Genomic DNA, 16,786 nt, shown 5'->3' with positions numbered 1-16,786 from the left:
TCCCATTCATTTGCAACCTAGCTATCAATCGCACAGCAGGATGGCTGTCCTCCAAATGGGAGACACTCTATCAATTCAAAGTCCTCCCCTTCGGTATTGTCTCGGTGCCAAGGGTTTTTTGCCAAAGTTCCGGCAGTGGCAGCAGCTCACTTACGCAGGCAGTCCATTCCGGTGTAACCATATCTAGATGACTGGATAATAACAGGAGACGCACCGGGCTTGTCTAGAGAACACCCACACTACTGTCAGTCTGTTTGGTAAGAATTGGGGCAGGCACACTGTGTGCGACTGCACAAGACCTCTGCTTGGCATTAGGTAACCCACCTTTTGGTATAGGTCTGCACTACACAAGTTGGTAGTGTGACTGAGCAGCCAGGCCTATCTCAAGAGGTAAATGTGAGCTATAGAGCTGTACAGATGACATCGGTCCATAAAAGTAACCATTATACTCAAGGTTTTAGTTATAAATAATGATTTAATTAACATCAGTTTTAAATAAGCATTCTTTAAAAAGGCAATTGATTGTAACAGTTCAAGTAAGCTTCGAAATGTACTTTTCAGAATCAATAAAGCTGGTGAATACTCTTTGGATATGTTCAATACACTTCTCCCACACCCTGAGGTGACTTCAATAACAAGGATAGTATTTGCATTTATATATCACAAGAATATACTTTTGTAGATTCTGAGTTGCAGAAAGGAAGGGTTAGGGAAGCAAAAAGGTTAGAACAGTTTCTCAGAAAATGTGAGGACAGCTGAATCCTCCAGTGAAGTCTAGCTATGCCTTTCCCAGCAGTAACAGTATTCAAGAAGCTACCCCCTATGGGGGACACGCAATGACAAAGTCAATGGATTCGGAAAGGTGCCTTTAGGGAGCCAGGACAGCCAAAGTCATTTGGACACAGTCTAAAGTTCTGATGCGTTTCTTGGATAAAAGTCTTGCACAAAATCAGAGTTCAGAAAAATCACTTGTAGAAACAGAAGCTGTTAAGCCTGTGTAAAGGGAGTTGAAATTAACTCTGTGTAAGCAAGGAGTTGGCACGACTTGAGGCAAGAAGGTAAGTACCGCCAAGACCGAAAAAGTCCCTTTTGGTTAGAAGAAAGGGGTCCAGCTGGATTCCATCTTGATACAGCCAAGTGGGTCCTAGTTCCTGAGCCTCAGTCGTGGGGACAAGAGGGAAGGTGTCTGGAGGGCTCATGCAGCAGTACTCGGGAAGGTGGTCGGCAGCTACAGGGTTTCTTCGTTTCAGCAGCACTTTGCGGTTTCAGCACTTTGGATAAACGGGACAGATGCAGAACGGTTGACATAGGTTGGACTTTCCTTGCTCCCTCGGTCCTGCACTCTGAGGGGACTATGGATTTACTGCTTCTGGAGGGTCCTTAGGAGGCTCCTGGAGCTCTAAGCTGGATTTGTACCGCGGCAGATGTTGCGCTCAGTTATGGACACTCGACCCCTGGCATTGGGCTTCTGCAGCAATGGAGAGGCACAGCATTCGGGGGATTGCGCCAAAGTGGAGTTTGTCTCGGGTTAGTTAGCCTCACTAATCCAAGGGAAGAAGTCCATCCGGAGCTTCTCTGTCGAGGTGAAAAAGGGTCGGCACAGCAGCAGGACTTCACTGCGCAAAAAGAGGTCCAGGAGGTTGCAGCACGCTTCTCTTCTCGGTATCTTCTTCGATTGTTTCTTCCAGTGGTCGGCTCTGCCTGTAGTCCCAAAACCCTCGCTTTTTAAGCAAGTTTGCCCATTCATGCACAGCCTATGCTGTCTGTCCTTTAAGGACAGCCAGCCGGCCAATCGGGATTTGTTTTGTTCAGGCACTCCTAGAGACAAAGGACACAGGAGTTTTGGGACCCTCCCTCACATCCTGCTTTCCCGACACACTGGAGCCAGAGGCGGGCTTCAGAGCTGAAGCCTGCCAAAGGCAAGACCAACAAAGACCTCTCAAACAGAAAATGGCGAAAAAAGAAGACTGGGGCCAATGGTCACCCATGGGTGTTGTACTGCAGCTGAGGGTTCAGCCAGCAGTAGAAAAGCACAGTGGTAGGAAAACGTAAACCCTTGCCACCAGCGAAAGTAGGATAAGGGGCTACTAAGTAACCCCTGAGCACTCCACATAAGATGGTGTGTGCTGGACCTACAAAGTGAAAAGGTAAGTAAAGTCAATTTCACTTTACTATTCTTGGGAACGGTAGGTCACACAAGAGATATTTAAACCTGAAGAGAAAAAAGGATTTCTCAGTGACCCTGCTCTGAAGGTGCTGTGTCGCTATACAAAAAGTAGATGTCTATGGAGTTTGTCAGACTCTAAAAACAGTGAAAACACAAAATCCAAATTTGGGGGAAATGCACGAGTGAGAGGTCCCACTCACTCAGGAGTTGCAATTAAAATATCCTAAGTCCACCAAAAGGGATGGGTCTCTAAGGTGGGGAAGAATTTAGCACTGAAATGAAAAATTCTCCCCAACAATCTGCTCTTCGAAGTGGGGTTCTCTATGAGAAAAAAATCAAGCCTTGTCCCCAACCAAGTAGAGCAATTTCTGGGAGCTCTAATTCAGTCAGAACACTGCCTTGTCTTTCCCTCCGAGGCTCCAAACCATGTTGTTCCAAATCCCTCAATATATATAGCCGGTCGTCAGGTAACTGTACAGAAAGCTGATACTGCCAATGGGAATGATGGCTTATGCATTTTCCTAGTGCCACATGCCTGCCTGCACATGTGTCCGATGCAAGAGTGGCTCTAGAGCCAATCGTGTCAAGCAAGCAGTCAGTAGGACGATCTAGTGGTTGTCTCAAAAGCCCTTGTGCTATCACTGCAGCGGTGGACAAGGGAAAGGGGAAATCGTTCATCACCCGAACAGTAGAGGCTCATACTCATTACTGTCAGGCGGGGTGCTCGCCTTCTCCACCAGATGGCTTGCGGCACGTGGACAGTCGGGGGCAAGCAAACTGATTAACCTATTCAAGCTTCTAGCAGTTTTCAAATCCCTAAAGCTTTTCCAACAACTGCAGGGGAAAACTGTTCTAGTCCTTACAGACAGCAACACATCCATGTTTTAATGTTAAAGGTATTTATATAGTGCACCATCACCAACCGAGTTCGTCTCCAGGCGATTCTGTAAACCAAGAGATGGGGTTGGGTTAGTGGGTGAAGAGGGCGTAGGAAAGTGAGAAAGTGGTGTACTGTTGGCAACTTCAGTTCGGTGTTCACTGTGTGCGGAGCTTGAGTGTGTATATAGGATTGAAGCGAGGCCTGGCGTGCACGATCTATGTATTGACTGTTGTTGTGGTCAAGTCTGTGCGGTTTGCTGTAGAAGGTGGTTGTGTGGGATTTTGTGTGAATTAATATGCAGAAATGTGAGGTTTTGGTCAGTGGGTTATATGCCTCTTAATCCTTGTATCAGTTAGTAAAGCAAAAGAAAGAATAGACCTACCCAGTATGACAACCTGTCTAGTTTCTGGGGCGAAACCATGGCTGGTTTCTTGCAAATCTATTTGGGCTTAGTACCCCGCAGTTGGGCGAGCATTATCCCCTAGTTTGATGGTGTTAAATTATCATTCACCTGCTCCTTTCTATTTACTCTGTGGTCCATTGGTGGGTATATTCTTTCTCTTCCCTTTCCTGACTGTCTAGTTTTGGGGCAGTGGTGAGGCTGGCCTCCAGCTAAGTTATGGAGCTTAGTACACCCAGAAGGGCAGGCATTAACCCTGATAGTGGTGTTATATTATCATTCCCACCTCCTTCCTATTTATTTGCTGTTGGTGGTCCATTGCTGCCCGTGTTTACAAGGTGGGCCAGGTGTAATTGCTGGGTCATGCTTTGCTCTCCCTCCCTATTGATCTGTGGGTTTTCTTTGGTATGAATCGATGTGGTTTGTCTTTTAATTGACAAGTGGATATGTTGTAGATCTGTATAGCCTTACTTTATAAGGGTTGATGACTTGGGGAGTCAGGGTAGGTTCCTATGTCAGCCTAGTTCCCAAGTGTATGTCCCCATGGGCATTCTTTCTGGTTATGGGGCGAAGAGCCAGGATTTGATGAGTTTCCTGAATTGTAGGTGATCTCTTGTGTTCCGTGTTCTTTGGTAAGACATATTATGACCTAGTCAGATGAAAACTAAAATGAAATGAAAGGCAGTTTAGAATTTCACGAATGCTTCCAAGTGACAAAACAATGTCTGAACCAATCACTGCTGTGGTGTAGATCCACCATCTTGGCCAGGGAAAGCTAAGCCTTCCCGAATAAGGATAACCAACCTTAAAACCAAAACTGCTACCCAGAACTCCTCTCTCAACCCAACCTAGTACTTAAACATACCTCCCCTTCTACTACTCCAGAATGAATTCTTGAAACGCCCACATTTCCCAGAACCCCTGAAAATGTGAACAACATAATGTGGAAACCTGACACTGCCTCCTCCTCACTCATATCTGTCTGTCTGTTATTCAGTCTTGGTGTGCTGCAAATGACCTCTGCTTCAACGCCACTAAGACTGAGATAATTTTCATTGGGACTCATTCACCCGCTTTCCCTATTTCCCTCTGGCCGACCTCCTTTGGCCCGGCGCCCGCACCCACCTGTGAAGCAAGAAACCTTGGTGTCCTCTTAGACTCGCTCTCTCCTTCTCCTCTCACATTTCAGACATCTCTAGAAAGTCTATCAGCTACACCTCATGAGAGGTACTCTACTGTTTCTCATTTTACCCGAGAGGCTCACTGTCTCCAGAGCTCTGGTTCTCTCCAGGCTGAACTATGGCAACAGCCTCTTCCTGAACCTCCCTTCTGCGCTGCGCCCTCTGCAACTCATCCAGAACAGAACCGCAAGACTTATCCTTGGCCTCAAGCCCAGGGACCACATCTCTACGGCACTGAAATCCCTTCACTGGCTCCCTGTGGTGGCAAGGATAAAATTCAAGACCCCTTGCATTGTTCACAAGGCTTTCTGGGGCCTGGGACCCACCTACCTGCAACAATGTACTTAAATACTGTCCCTCACGAGCCCTCGCGAGTGAGCCGGTTCTCCAAGCAGGGATTTGGAGGGAGATCCTTCCTCAGCAGGTGCCCCTTTGTGGAATAGCCTCCCTGCCGCCCTCCATTTTGTGCCAGATCACCTTAAATTCCAGAAACTCCTCAAGACTTCCTCTTCTGCTCTTCCTTCTCTCTCTCTAGCTAACTTAGCTCTCGGCTTTTTCCCTCTTTCCCTCTCTCCCTCCTCCTCCGTACAGCATGCTAACTGGCCGCCGGGTGTACCTCAGACTCACTTGTCCCCGGTACCCCCACCAATCCTCCCTCGCACTTGCCCCAGGGCCCTACACCCCACCCACTCAATGCACATGAGAAATGAACCCAAGAGTGGCTCTCTCTGCACTTACCTCAGTCTCAACCGACCGGGTGCACTTGATCCTCCCCCTTAACCTGAGATCTGATCCTGCTTTATTTAAATTGCATGAGGATGCCACTCGCAAGTATCTGAAGGAGGAGCCAAGAGTGCAGGAATAATGGCCTGCCACCAGGTTTCTCATAGCAAGGCCCGTCTATGCACGTGCAGGTTGTCCTTACCCGCCTTGTGGAGACTTGTATTGATTCTCCTGTTCTTCGTGGCAGGTGCTGTTCATCGCTGATGAGGTACAGACTGGATTGGGCCGGACGGGGAAGCTGCTGGCCGTGCACCACGAGAGCGTCAATCCTGACATTGTGGTCCTGGGCAAGGCGCTGTCTGGAGGCTTCTATCCTGTAAGTATGATTGCTATTGCTTTCTGGTCGGCTAGTATCTGCAGTGTGGGATCTTGTATTAGCACAGGTTTGGTGGGGAGGTGGGTCGCACTGTAGCACCGCCCTCCTTTCAGTAAGGAGGGGAGCTGGGATGAGGAGATGCCAATCTTGGAATCCTGTGTTCTACAACTACATTGCTGGAGCGTCTAAGGGTTAATGGTGTGATGTGGGAAGGGACTGTTTTTAAACCAGGCACAGGGTGGTCTTGTAGGAGACCATGTTGGTAGCTCCCCAATAGTGTTGAATCTTTTACCCAGGTTGCACTTGAGATAATAGCAGCTGTTTCCAAACGCTTAAGTAAAGAATTTGTCGGTTGTATTGGGCCACCATAAACTAGGTCTCCTCATCCCCATATGGTACGAGACAACCATGGGAACCCCTTCCTGTAGCTTCTGAACCCCATGGATCGGGTCTACCCACCCCCCTGCTGCTACGAAGTACCTCATTGAGGGATGTCGAGCCCGACCTCCCCCCCCCCATAGAGGACACAAGTCTCCCCATTGCGGCCTCCCTGCCTTTCACTGTCGTTTACACTCTACATTTTGATTCTGGTTTCATTTTTGAGCCCTTCATATTTTGCCTGTAGGTTGATTCCTTTTGAAGCAGCTTTAAGACAAAATATTTCCCTAATTTGCTTAGATGTTGTTTTGTCCCCTTTTCATTGTCAAAGTTCTCTGTGCTAGTATAAACTCTGAAGTACCCCTGGGGGCCACCTTTTTTTGCCTGCGGTAGCTGAATTATGGTTTCAGTAGTATGACGGTGACAGTTATATTTAGGAACCATAAATGGGCAATGTTTTGTAGTTTTTGATTTTAAACAGTTCCCTGAAACTAGAATGTCCCTTTTTTTTAACCAATGTTTTTGTAACTGCATTAAAGCAAAGACTATTGTACAAGAGATCTCAGCGGAAAATGGCCTGCTGGTTGAACTAGCTCCAAGCTACCTGATGTACCCATGGGGCACGCATTTGCCCCCAGTACTTTGCAGTGGCCACTTTGGCTGAGGCATGTAATCTGCCATTGCTACCAGGGTGGGGGCTAACTTCTTTTCTAAAGCACTAGAACCCTAAAACGGGGCATGGAAGAGAAACAGACTGCCTAAGGGCACTATACAAGCAGATATTTTTTTAAAGCAATACGTTTTAATTAAGTTAACTTCTGAATTTAGGAAGGTTTGTTCTCACAAGGTGGGAGAAAGTTCCACAAAGATGCTTCTTATATCAAGAAACTGATCATCCTGGAACCTTAAAATGCTTTGGTCCGCTTATCAAAATCTTTTTAGTTTGTGAAAACCGGTTCTAGATGTCGGATACTTTGATGCCAAATTCACTGTACATTGAATAATAAACGTGGACATTTTAAATGGAATTCTTACCTTGACGCACAGCCAGTGAGTGCCTTGGAAGCATAGTGCTAAATAATACAGTGCCAAACAAGATTGCTTAGTCCAGCATGCGCCCTTTGGACCAATCTACCCAAAACTGAGCAGATTTAACCTAAACCTGCCTGCCTTCATGTGTTTTTGTGCCTTTTTTTCTGCAGATTGAGTTTTGCTTGGTGTGAAGCCACCTCTGTAGGAACTGCACTCCCCATATGACGACAACCCCCCAAAACACAGCTGAAGTCACTTGGGATGTCTTGTCCCTATACCCAGTGCTGCTTTGCCCGGCCCCCCAGAGGGCCGTGGGGTCCATGGGCTACCACTAGTCTGCCGACCAGCATGATTACCCTTGGTCGCCCTACCACAGCACCACTGCCATAAACTCTATTGTTTTATTGAACATATAAACCAGTGAGGAGACCACCCAGAAAATGCTTTTAGTTTTGTCTTTTTTTCCATCAGGGCATTGGAATATGGCAAAATCGCCCCATTGCAACAATTGGGATGGGGTGACTGTGGCGAATGAGGACCCTGAGGTCTCTTGCAGCAGAGGTTCTGCACAAGACTCCAGTCGGAAAAACAATGGCAAGCATTTTAAATTTGTTTCTGGGCCCTGTATTTTTGTTTATTTTTTTCTTTGATGGTTTGCCAGCCGTTAACTGAAGCTATTTCGAGCACTGGCCGGATTGAAAACCAGGCTCTGAACGGCTGGGGTGCAAACACCCACTAGACTGGCCAGGCATGCTACAGGTGAGTAGGGGCATGGCTAGAGCTGGAACCATCGGAAAATGACAGCCCTACGGGAGACCATAGAACCCTGACTAAAGCTTTGGTGGACATTCACTGACGGGAGAGAACCAGAAACCAAACGACCAGTGGCAGGATGGCTGGAAAAGGGGGCGACTGGAGAAGGCGTTGGCCGGCCTGTCGGCCCTTGTACACTCTTCCTGTGGGAAGTCCTGCTCTTGAGGGGAGAAGTTAGGATTAGTTTAACTAGAGATTGCCCAAGGAAGCAGCTGACTCTGAAAGCCCATGTTGGCAGAACCCCTTCTTGGCAAGAAGGAAGCCAGCAGCACGCACATGCGGTGTGGTGCTTGGAGAGACCCAGAGTTGAGGATTGTGCAGCAGGTGAAGGATTTGAAGGAGCCTTTTGGCATTCTTGGAAAGTGAGGTAAGGTGTAGAGTTTGAGTGTCGAACCGATTATATATTTTATGCTTCGGGGTGAGTGAATAATTGAGGATACTCTAAGATTAGGGGGGAGGTTAGCGAGAGACTGGCTGAGGGAGGATGTTAGCGAGAGACTGGCTGAGGGAGGATGTTGGCGAGAGACTGGCTGAGGGAGGATGTTGGCAAGAGACTGGCTGCGTGGGGGGAGGTTGGCAAGAGACTGGCTGCGTGGGGGGAGGTTAGCGAGAGACTGGCTGCGTGGGTGGAGGTTAGCGAGAGACTGGCTGCGTGGGGGGAGGTTAGCCAGAGACTGGCTGCGTGGGGGGAGGTTAGCGAGAGACTGGCTGCGTGGGGGGAGGTTAGCGAGGGGACTGGTTCAGGGACTGCGGGGGGGAGATTAGGGAGGGACTGCGGGAGGTTAGGGAGAGACTGGCTGAGGGAGGATGTTGGCGAGAGACTGGCTGCGTGGGGGGAGGTTAGCGAGGGGACTGGTTCAGGGACTGCGGGAGGTTAGGGAGAGACTGGCTGTGGGGTTGGGGAGAGGTTCGCTGAGGGACTGCTGGGTGGGGGAGGTTAGCAAGAGACTGGCTCAGGGGGGAGGCTGGAGGAAGACTGACTGTGCAAAACTGTCACCTGAAACTGGATATGTGGACATCAGTTTATCCCTGATCAGGTCCCTTATAAAGCCCCTGATAAAGTTGGGTAGATAAGTCTGGGGCCTGAAGCCCTCCCCCAATATTTGGACAGTAGGGGGGGTATCCTGGCTTTAGTGAAGCAGTATTTCCAATTTGTTTGGCGAGTAGGTAAGCCCGGGCTCGGGAAGTGAGGGACCCCTTAAAGATTGAGTGAATTTTTACAAGGATCACACCTGATTTGGGTGCCCCAATTGCCATTTTTCTTTCCGTTTTTAGTAAAAACTGATTGCAACTCTAGTCACAGGCCAGTTAGGTTAACTGATGCACAGCACTTTACATAGCTCCCTTTAATTTACGAACATGGAGCCCTTCTACTGAGAAGGAACATGGCGCCAAAACGGTTATAATGGGTGGTGCCCACTCAGGAGGGCGTACAACATGTTTTATCTTGCTGTGCTTTTCAGAAGTATCCATTTGCATATCGCGTCTGGTCCCACCCACCAGAGCAGTCGAGGACCAAAATGCTTGGAAATCCTCTGAGGAAGAGTACTAACAGCAGCCTCCGACATGGTTTTGGCCTAGCATCTAAAATTGGGACGGATTTAGTCTTTGGAATGCTGAATTAGTTGTGCTGGGATTCAAAGCAGCAACCTGCAGATCACACGGATCTCATCCAAGGGATTTGAACCTGCTGAGCTCCTTAACAGCTCAAGTATAAAACATCTCCAATATAATGGCGTAGACTTGTGGATAGTGTTGTGGCATGCCTTCATCAGAAGCTCTGGGCATAGCATAAACGGATGCATGCCAGGGACCAGGATCATCACCACTCGCCAAGTCTCTGCACTCTTAAGGTGATTCTGAACCAGCAAGTGCAATGAAATGCAAGCGATGGGTTCTAGCTCGGGCTATTCAACATGAGGCGAAGCTAGTCTCCAACAACCTACCTAATGAAAAGAAGTCTTGATGCTGCCTAAACATCGGGCAGTCATTGTGCCTTCTTCGGAAGGTGCGCATGGCTCAAACAAGCTAATCAACCTACCATTTGCTGGGAAGAACTGGTAAAGAAGTTGACCATACACTGGACAGGTCCACAAAAGAAAATCAAGCCATGTGTTTGCTTGCAATGCTTTTAAATTTGCCACTAGTGATCCCACCCCTGACAAGAGGGTTGTGCCGGACCCAACGGGCACACAACTGCCAGCAGGCTTGTCAAGGCTCAGGTGCCCTCCACCACATGGTGACCGGCGGCATGATTACAGAAACCAACAGCCTCCCAGTAACATTAGAGCCAAAACAACTCTAATGGAATGCTGGAGTACGTGTGTTGGGTATTGGAAAGATTCAGACTGGGGGCAAGCCCACCAAAGGCAAGGATCTGCATCATGAAACAGCCAGTGGCCGTCCAATCATGGAGAGGCAATGGTCGCTAATCTGCACAGCAACAAACTTTCAGGCACCTGAGTTGTGGATTGGTATTAGACAGCCAAAAAGCCATTATGTAAAGCTAGTAGGATGCAACGTTTCCAAACTGCACTTGGCTCTAAGGTGACGTGTGCAATTGTTACCATACAATAGTTCATAAACTACCGTTTAGGGCGGGCGGACGGGGGTGGGGGGGGGTTGGCTGGGAATAGGCAGTTTCCCCATAAGAATCTACAAAATGGGCAAGGGCAGTAAAGCAGAAGGTTTTACTTGCCTCAAGTCATGACCGGCTTCCAAACGAGCAAAAGATGTCCGATAGAATGAGGGAGACGTGCAAAATGAAAATCTTTAAGAACAGTGGGATAGCGTGGGTGCAGTTTGGAAACACCATGAATCTGATACTCTAGGTGCTTTGGGTGTAGTGCTGTGAGGGTCGTAGAACCAGAGGAGTTTCATTATAACTCGATTGGTGTAATTGTTGGGTAAGGATTTCATAATTATGATAAATCTTCCTGACCTGTGTCAACCCCAGAACTGTTTGCTTTGACTAGGTAACTATTTTACCTTGTCCCTAGGCGAAGGGGAATCATTTTCCACTTTCACCTAGTCTTTTACTCTTTTAATGGGTGACCTTTTTATGTCTCTCCATAGTGTTTGGGTGAAATTAGTTTCCTAAAATGGTTGAGCTAATGCTGGGTTGCCCCTATGGGCTCCCCTGTTAATTTCTCTTTAATGTACTTGGTTGAACTACAGTTCCCAAGTAGTAAAGGGGATTTATTTTCATCCCCTTTACATTTTGGATAGTGAGCCAGCACACCCCACATTATGAGGAGTGCTGGGGGGGATACAATGTACCCCCCCCAGCACACCCCACATTATGAGGAGTGCTGGGGGGGATACAATGTATCCCCCCCAGCACACCCCACGTTATGAGGAGTGCTGGGGGGGATACAATGTATCCCCCCCAGCACACCATGTATCCCCCCCCCAGCACACCCCACGTTATGAGTGCTGGGGGGGATACAATGTATCCCCCCCAGCACACCCCACATTACGAGTGCTGGGGGGGATACAATGTATCCCCCCCAGCACACCCCACATTATGAGGAGTGCTGGGGGGGATACAATGTATCCCCCCCCCAGCACACCATGTATCCCCCCCAGCACACCCCACGTTATGAGTGCTGGGGGGGATACAATGTATCCCCCCCAGCACACCCCACATTATGAGGAGTGCTGGGGGGGATACAATGTATCCCCCCCCCCCCAGCACACCATGTATCCCCCCCCAGCACACCCCACGTTATGAGGAGTGCTGGGGGGGGATACAATGTATCCCCCCAGCACACCCCACATTATGAGGAGTGCGGGGGGTGTGGGGATACAATGTATCCCCCCCCAGCACACCATGTATCCCCCCCAGCACACCCCACGTTATGAGGAGTGCTGGGGGTGTGGGGATACAATGTATCCCCCCCAGCACACCATGTATCCCCCCGAGCACACCCCACGTTATGAGGAGTGCTGGGGGTGTGGGGATACAATGTATCCCCCCCAGCACACCATGTATCCCCCCCAGCACACCCCACGTTATGAGGAGTGCTGGGGAGGATACAATGTATCCCCCCCAGCACACCATGTATCCCCCCCAGCACACCCCACGTTATGAGGAGTGCTGGGGAGGATACAATGTATCCCCCCCAGCACACCATGTATCCCCCCCAGCACACCCCACGTTATGAGGAGTGCTGGGCCCCTCCCCCCTCCCCCCCTGCACACCCCACGTTATGAGGAGTGCTGGGGTCCCCCCCCAGCACACCCCACGTTATGAGGAGTGCTGGGGGGGATACAATGTATCCAGTTTGTTACCTGCTAACATTTTACATGATTGGCTGGTGGCAGTGGTTTTACCTGTAGGACTTAAGTCTTTTATTACTCGCAGGCTGTTAACTCAGCCTCGGTAATGCAGAGAAGGGCCACCATTTTGCTAAAATGGTGGTCTCCTTTTTCTGCCATTGTTTTGTCTGCTTGCTGTTTGAGGTCTTCCACTGCCATTCTAGGCGGGAACGACCTCAGTGGAAGTTTTGTCAGGCTTCAGAGTGGCGGAGACGGCAGGAAGCGAGGGAGGAATCCAAAACTCTTCAACCCTTTTGTCTTTCACCTTGTCTGAAAGGCACCAACTCCCAGTTTGGGGGGGGGGGCTGTCCTGATATGACAAAGGCTAAAGTGTCCTCAATTGATGGACACTTGCGTCTCCTGCAAACCCTTTGTACAGGTAACTACCAGTCTAAAATTCAAAAATATGTAGTTTGCAATGATGCAAGCTTTGTCCATGTGCAAAATACACACTATCAATTTCCCTAGTAAGTGTTTCTTAGATTAATTATGGTCAATTGCAAATCCCATAGAATAGTTTTTTAGTAAGTATAATAGTTCAACAAATCATAATAGAAAGCTCAATGTGTTTTGGGAATACATATCCCTTCATCCGGAGCAAATAAATGTAATTTTCATTCAAAAAGTATCTACAAGACAAATTGAAAACTGGTATCAGACTATTGCACACCGTTTTATATAGTATGTAAATGACTGTATTTCAAAGACGGTGCCACTGTTTGCTATATCAATTGAGGACACTTTAGCCTTTGCAACTAGTTGGACGACTTCTAGTGTCAGTCATTTTTTTGCCCCTGCACCTTTAAACATATTAAAACACTTCTAACATGTGATTGAAACCATCAATCCTCTACAACCATGGTGCGGTACCCCATCCTGTTCTGTCCCAATATGACCGCTAGACCACCCCTTGCTGTAAAATGCAGTTCCTGATAAATGCTCAGAGCCTGGAAGCTGCTGACCAGTCGACCACTGGAAGCTGAAACCGAAGTGGAAGATGTAGAAAATCTGGCCGAGACGCTTTCCAGCGACCGGAGAGCCTGCTGTGTAACCTGAACATGCTGTTACCCTTCCAATCTACCCCGTGGTCCCAGAGGCTGGTATGATCCACTAGGCTCAAGTAGACCTGCATTGTGAGCCATCCCTTGGCGTGCTGCGACCTTTCTGGACTGCAATACGCCAATACCCTGGGACCTAGAGCCATTACACAGTGCACGGTCTTGAGCATTCTGAATTGCGCTGAAAATGGGGTGGCATCCTTCTGGCCCCCAGACTTGATTTGAATCCTTGTAGTCTCCTCGGACCAGATTAGCAACGAGAATCTGACCAGCAATATTCAGCCTTCTCCTGGCTCTTAAGTGTGCCAAATCCACAGAACCGCATCCAGCCGCAAAGAAATCCTTGCTGGAGTCTTTCCTGTTGATCCCTGCTGCAAAATCACGTGTTCTGTCTTCACGACAAGGAATTTGACTGGGTTTTTGGCTGCAGATTGTGCAGAGGTCTGCCCCAAACACCTCTTCTGTGTTGGCTGGGGTATTACTTACCTTTTTAAGCCTTTTGAGATTCTTGTGAATCTTTAGGGGTGATTCATGTGATTGTGAGTCTTCTCATCCAGTTCACCCAGGCCCACTGCTGGAATCCCTCTAAGGTGTCTTCTCTGTAGTCCCTGGAACCATTCTCCAACTCTAAAGTAAATGTATTGGAATGGCTTTCCACAGGATCCCTAGCTTTTCCTACATCTGTACCACCCCCACCTGCCCCCGAGAACACTAATGCTCCAAGACATGGGAAGAACTTAAAAGATTTGGGCCTTTTGCCTAGACAGAACAGTGTAACGTGCACTTAAAAGTTACTTACTTGTAAGAGTTGGGTTGATAACTGCCTCTGAAATATGAGCATTTACGAAAGTTCTTACTATCCTCTGAATGTGTGTTGCCATTCTTAAAAGTATATTGGTTGTTTTACTCCCCTGAGAATTGGTTCCCCCACTTCCCAAAAGTAATTCTGTTGGTGTCTCCTAATTATTTCTTTGATAAAATAAGTGTACGTTTACCAACTGGGTCTTGCTTCCCTTAACTTGCTGTATAGCCTGTTTTAGAATGTCTGCTTGGGTTCTACCTGGTGCTCTGTGGGTTTTCCTCACCTTGGTCTACCTTGTGGCATCCTAAGAGTGTAAAGAGTTGCCTACGTTCGTCTGTGTTCCACTGATCTGAAAAGCAACTGTAATAGTATATTTCAACATTGGGTCTTGCTCGCCTATTAGAACTGAAGGTTATCCTGAATGTAGTTCTAGTTCAAACTGTTCCATGAATTTGTGTTCCACTATTCAGAAAAGTAGCCTGGTAACCGGGTTGGCTTACTAAGGGATTTCTTAGCGGAGTGCCACTGCATGACTGACTGGGTCTACTACCCTTGAATTATTGAAGGTAATCTAAATGTAACTTGTGGTTTTACTCCCGCTGAATAGGTGTGTTCTATTGTAAATGTGTATGATTAGGTCCGACTTGCCTAGCAATACTGTTAGTATTCTGAACAGGGTCCATGCTTTGGTCTGTGTACCTTTAAGCATTGTGGTGTGTTTATACAGTGTTTGATTCTATGACAAAGTGCGTACCCACCAAGGTTTACCTTGGCGTGTTTGTATTTATAATAAACCTTTATTTTTTTATATTTCTGGGCGTTAGTGTTTCTTTTGAACCATTTGTATGTTACAGGTTCTTTCCTCCAGCCCTCTCTTCCTCCTAAGATCAGCCTGGCTGCTCTGTCCACGCTGCCGTATACTCAGGTGCTACAGCCTTGTACTAAGAGTGGAGTTGTGTACTGTTTCAGTTGTATGGTTTTACTAAGCCCTGTCTGAACACTAACGCTTATGCATGTGGCTGCTTTCTGGCGGGGGTTTCATTTGTAGTGTAAAATGGCAGATTTTAGGGAAGAGTTTGTTAGTTGGGGGCAAAGGGGTTGGCTTTAAAAGGAAAAACAATATATGTTCTACCTGCATTACGAACACGCCTTACAGGCAGGTCCCATTTCACTTTCTACCATCAGTGCCTGTCCATTTCTCCACTTATTGCTATGAGCTATATGGTAAGGTTTGAGAGGCAAGAACATTTGGTTCAGAGAAGGGACTGCTCGAGCTATAAGGACCGAAGGCCCTAATTTCATCTTTTGGCCAGCTGAGAGCCGCCTCTAACCTCACTGTTGCTCTGGTTCAGTGCTCACTGGCCTGCTGGAACCTTTGCACATCGGGGCAACAAAATGTGTTTGACGATCTGGGAAGGGCCAGAATCTCTGGTTGGGTTCCAGAGCTCTCCCTTGTCTTTTCAAATATCCTCGCACTCCCCTCAAACTGCACACAGCCAGAGACCAAAATGAAGTCTCCCCCTCCACTGGCCAACACTTGCCTGGTGTGGGTGCATTTTCTTAACTTCAGGTTCAGAAGTCTGGAGCCATGCAGGGAGTTTGTCAAGGAGCATGGAGGGGCAGGAAAGTTAAAAGGGTTGGGGCAGGGGAGTGTGGGTGCCCATGGGGCTGGGTGCACCATCTCTTGGCCGAGAGGAGCAGCTTGAAAGGATTTTGAGGGGTTGTTCAAGAACACAGCAACCTTGAATTTCTGCCATCTCTACCCTCTTACTAGGAGCTGAACCTGGTCTCTTTGGAAAGCCAAATAAGAAAGCTGGGCAAAAGGTGGTGGTCTCTGGCGGTGGCCTCTGCATGATGTGTGCGCTGGCATCCCACAAGGGACCAGCTCATCCATTTGAAGCCATTTGCTCTACAAAATGTTTAGAGGTGCTTTTCTGGCATGGGGAGGTTGACTCATGTGTACCCTAATGTCTAAGATTTTACACACTTTGGCATGATTTCTGGGAAGTGTTTTAAGTGTTTGCGTAGTTTTGAAGTGGATTTCAAAAGCTCCTGAAGGACCCTGTTTTGGCCATACAGACACACTCCTTGTGGCTGCCCTGTTATTTCCTGCTGCTTATGACTCACTTCATCTCTTGCCCCTGCCTATTGCTGGCCCACCCATCATGCATATTTACTGCCATCTCTTGGACACCTCAGCCTGACCTGCCCACCAGTTTTATCCTTGCCTCTACAGCACCTGCCTCATGTGTTGCCTTCTTGCTGCACATAAGTTACTGCATAACATTTGCAACTTCCCCTTCAGTAAACCCACCAAAAGAATAGTGTATGCAAACGATCTTCATAACCCCCTTCCACCCTCTCCCATCTCACCCAAGCAAGTGATGCCCACTCATACACTCTGCAGCAGGTTAGGACAACCCAATAAGAATGGTTGGAACGAATTGCAAGACTTGGTGTTACACAGCTTCCTTACAAAGAGGTATTTGTTGGCAAAGACATTTTTGCAGCCTGTGCTCCATAGTTTCCTAGGGAACCCCATTCTTTTTTTCTGTTTGATGGATCCTGCCCTGACTTTTTGAAGGGAAGTAAATCGTTCAGCATCACTTCTCTTGCCTTTTGCTGATTTTGTTATGGGCAAACTGATCAGCCTTTC

At 48.0% G+C, this 16,786-nt stretch overlaps 1 protein-coding gene across 3 annotated transcripts in view; it reads left to right on the top strand.

Moving 5' to 3' along the window:
* Positions 1-16,786, top strand: part of OAT (ornithine aminotransferase) — a 261,439-nt gene that overhangs the window by 191,622 nt on the left and 53,031 nt on the right. For all 3 annotated transcript variants that reach the window (XM_069612035.1, XM_069612037.1, XM_069612036.1), the window contains one exon: positions 5,599-5,727. In XM_069612035.1, coding sequence (XP_069468136.1) covers positions 5,599-5,727 — 129 coding nt within the window. The remainder of the gene's footprint in view (positions 1-5,598; positions 5,728-16,786) is intronic.

The sequence above is a fragment of the Ambystoma mexicanum genome, chromosome 8 (genome assembly GCF_040938575.1).
Source record: "Ambystoma mexicanum isolate Mex_15411 chromosome 8, UKY_AmexF1_1, whole genome shotgun sequence".
Taxonomy (NCBI): domain Eukaryota; kingdom Metazoa; phylum Chordata; class Amphibia; order Caudata; family Ambystomatidae; genus Ambystoma; species Ambystoma mexicanum.
The sequence above is the reverse complement of the archived record's forward strand: the minus strand, read 5'-3'. Positions and strand labels throughout refer to the sequence as shown.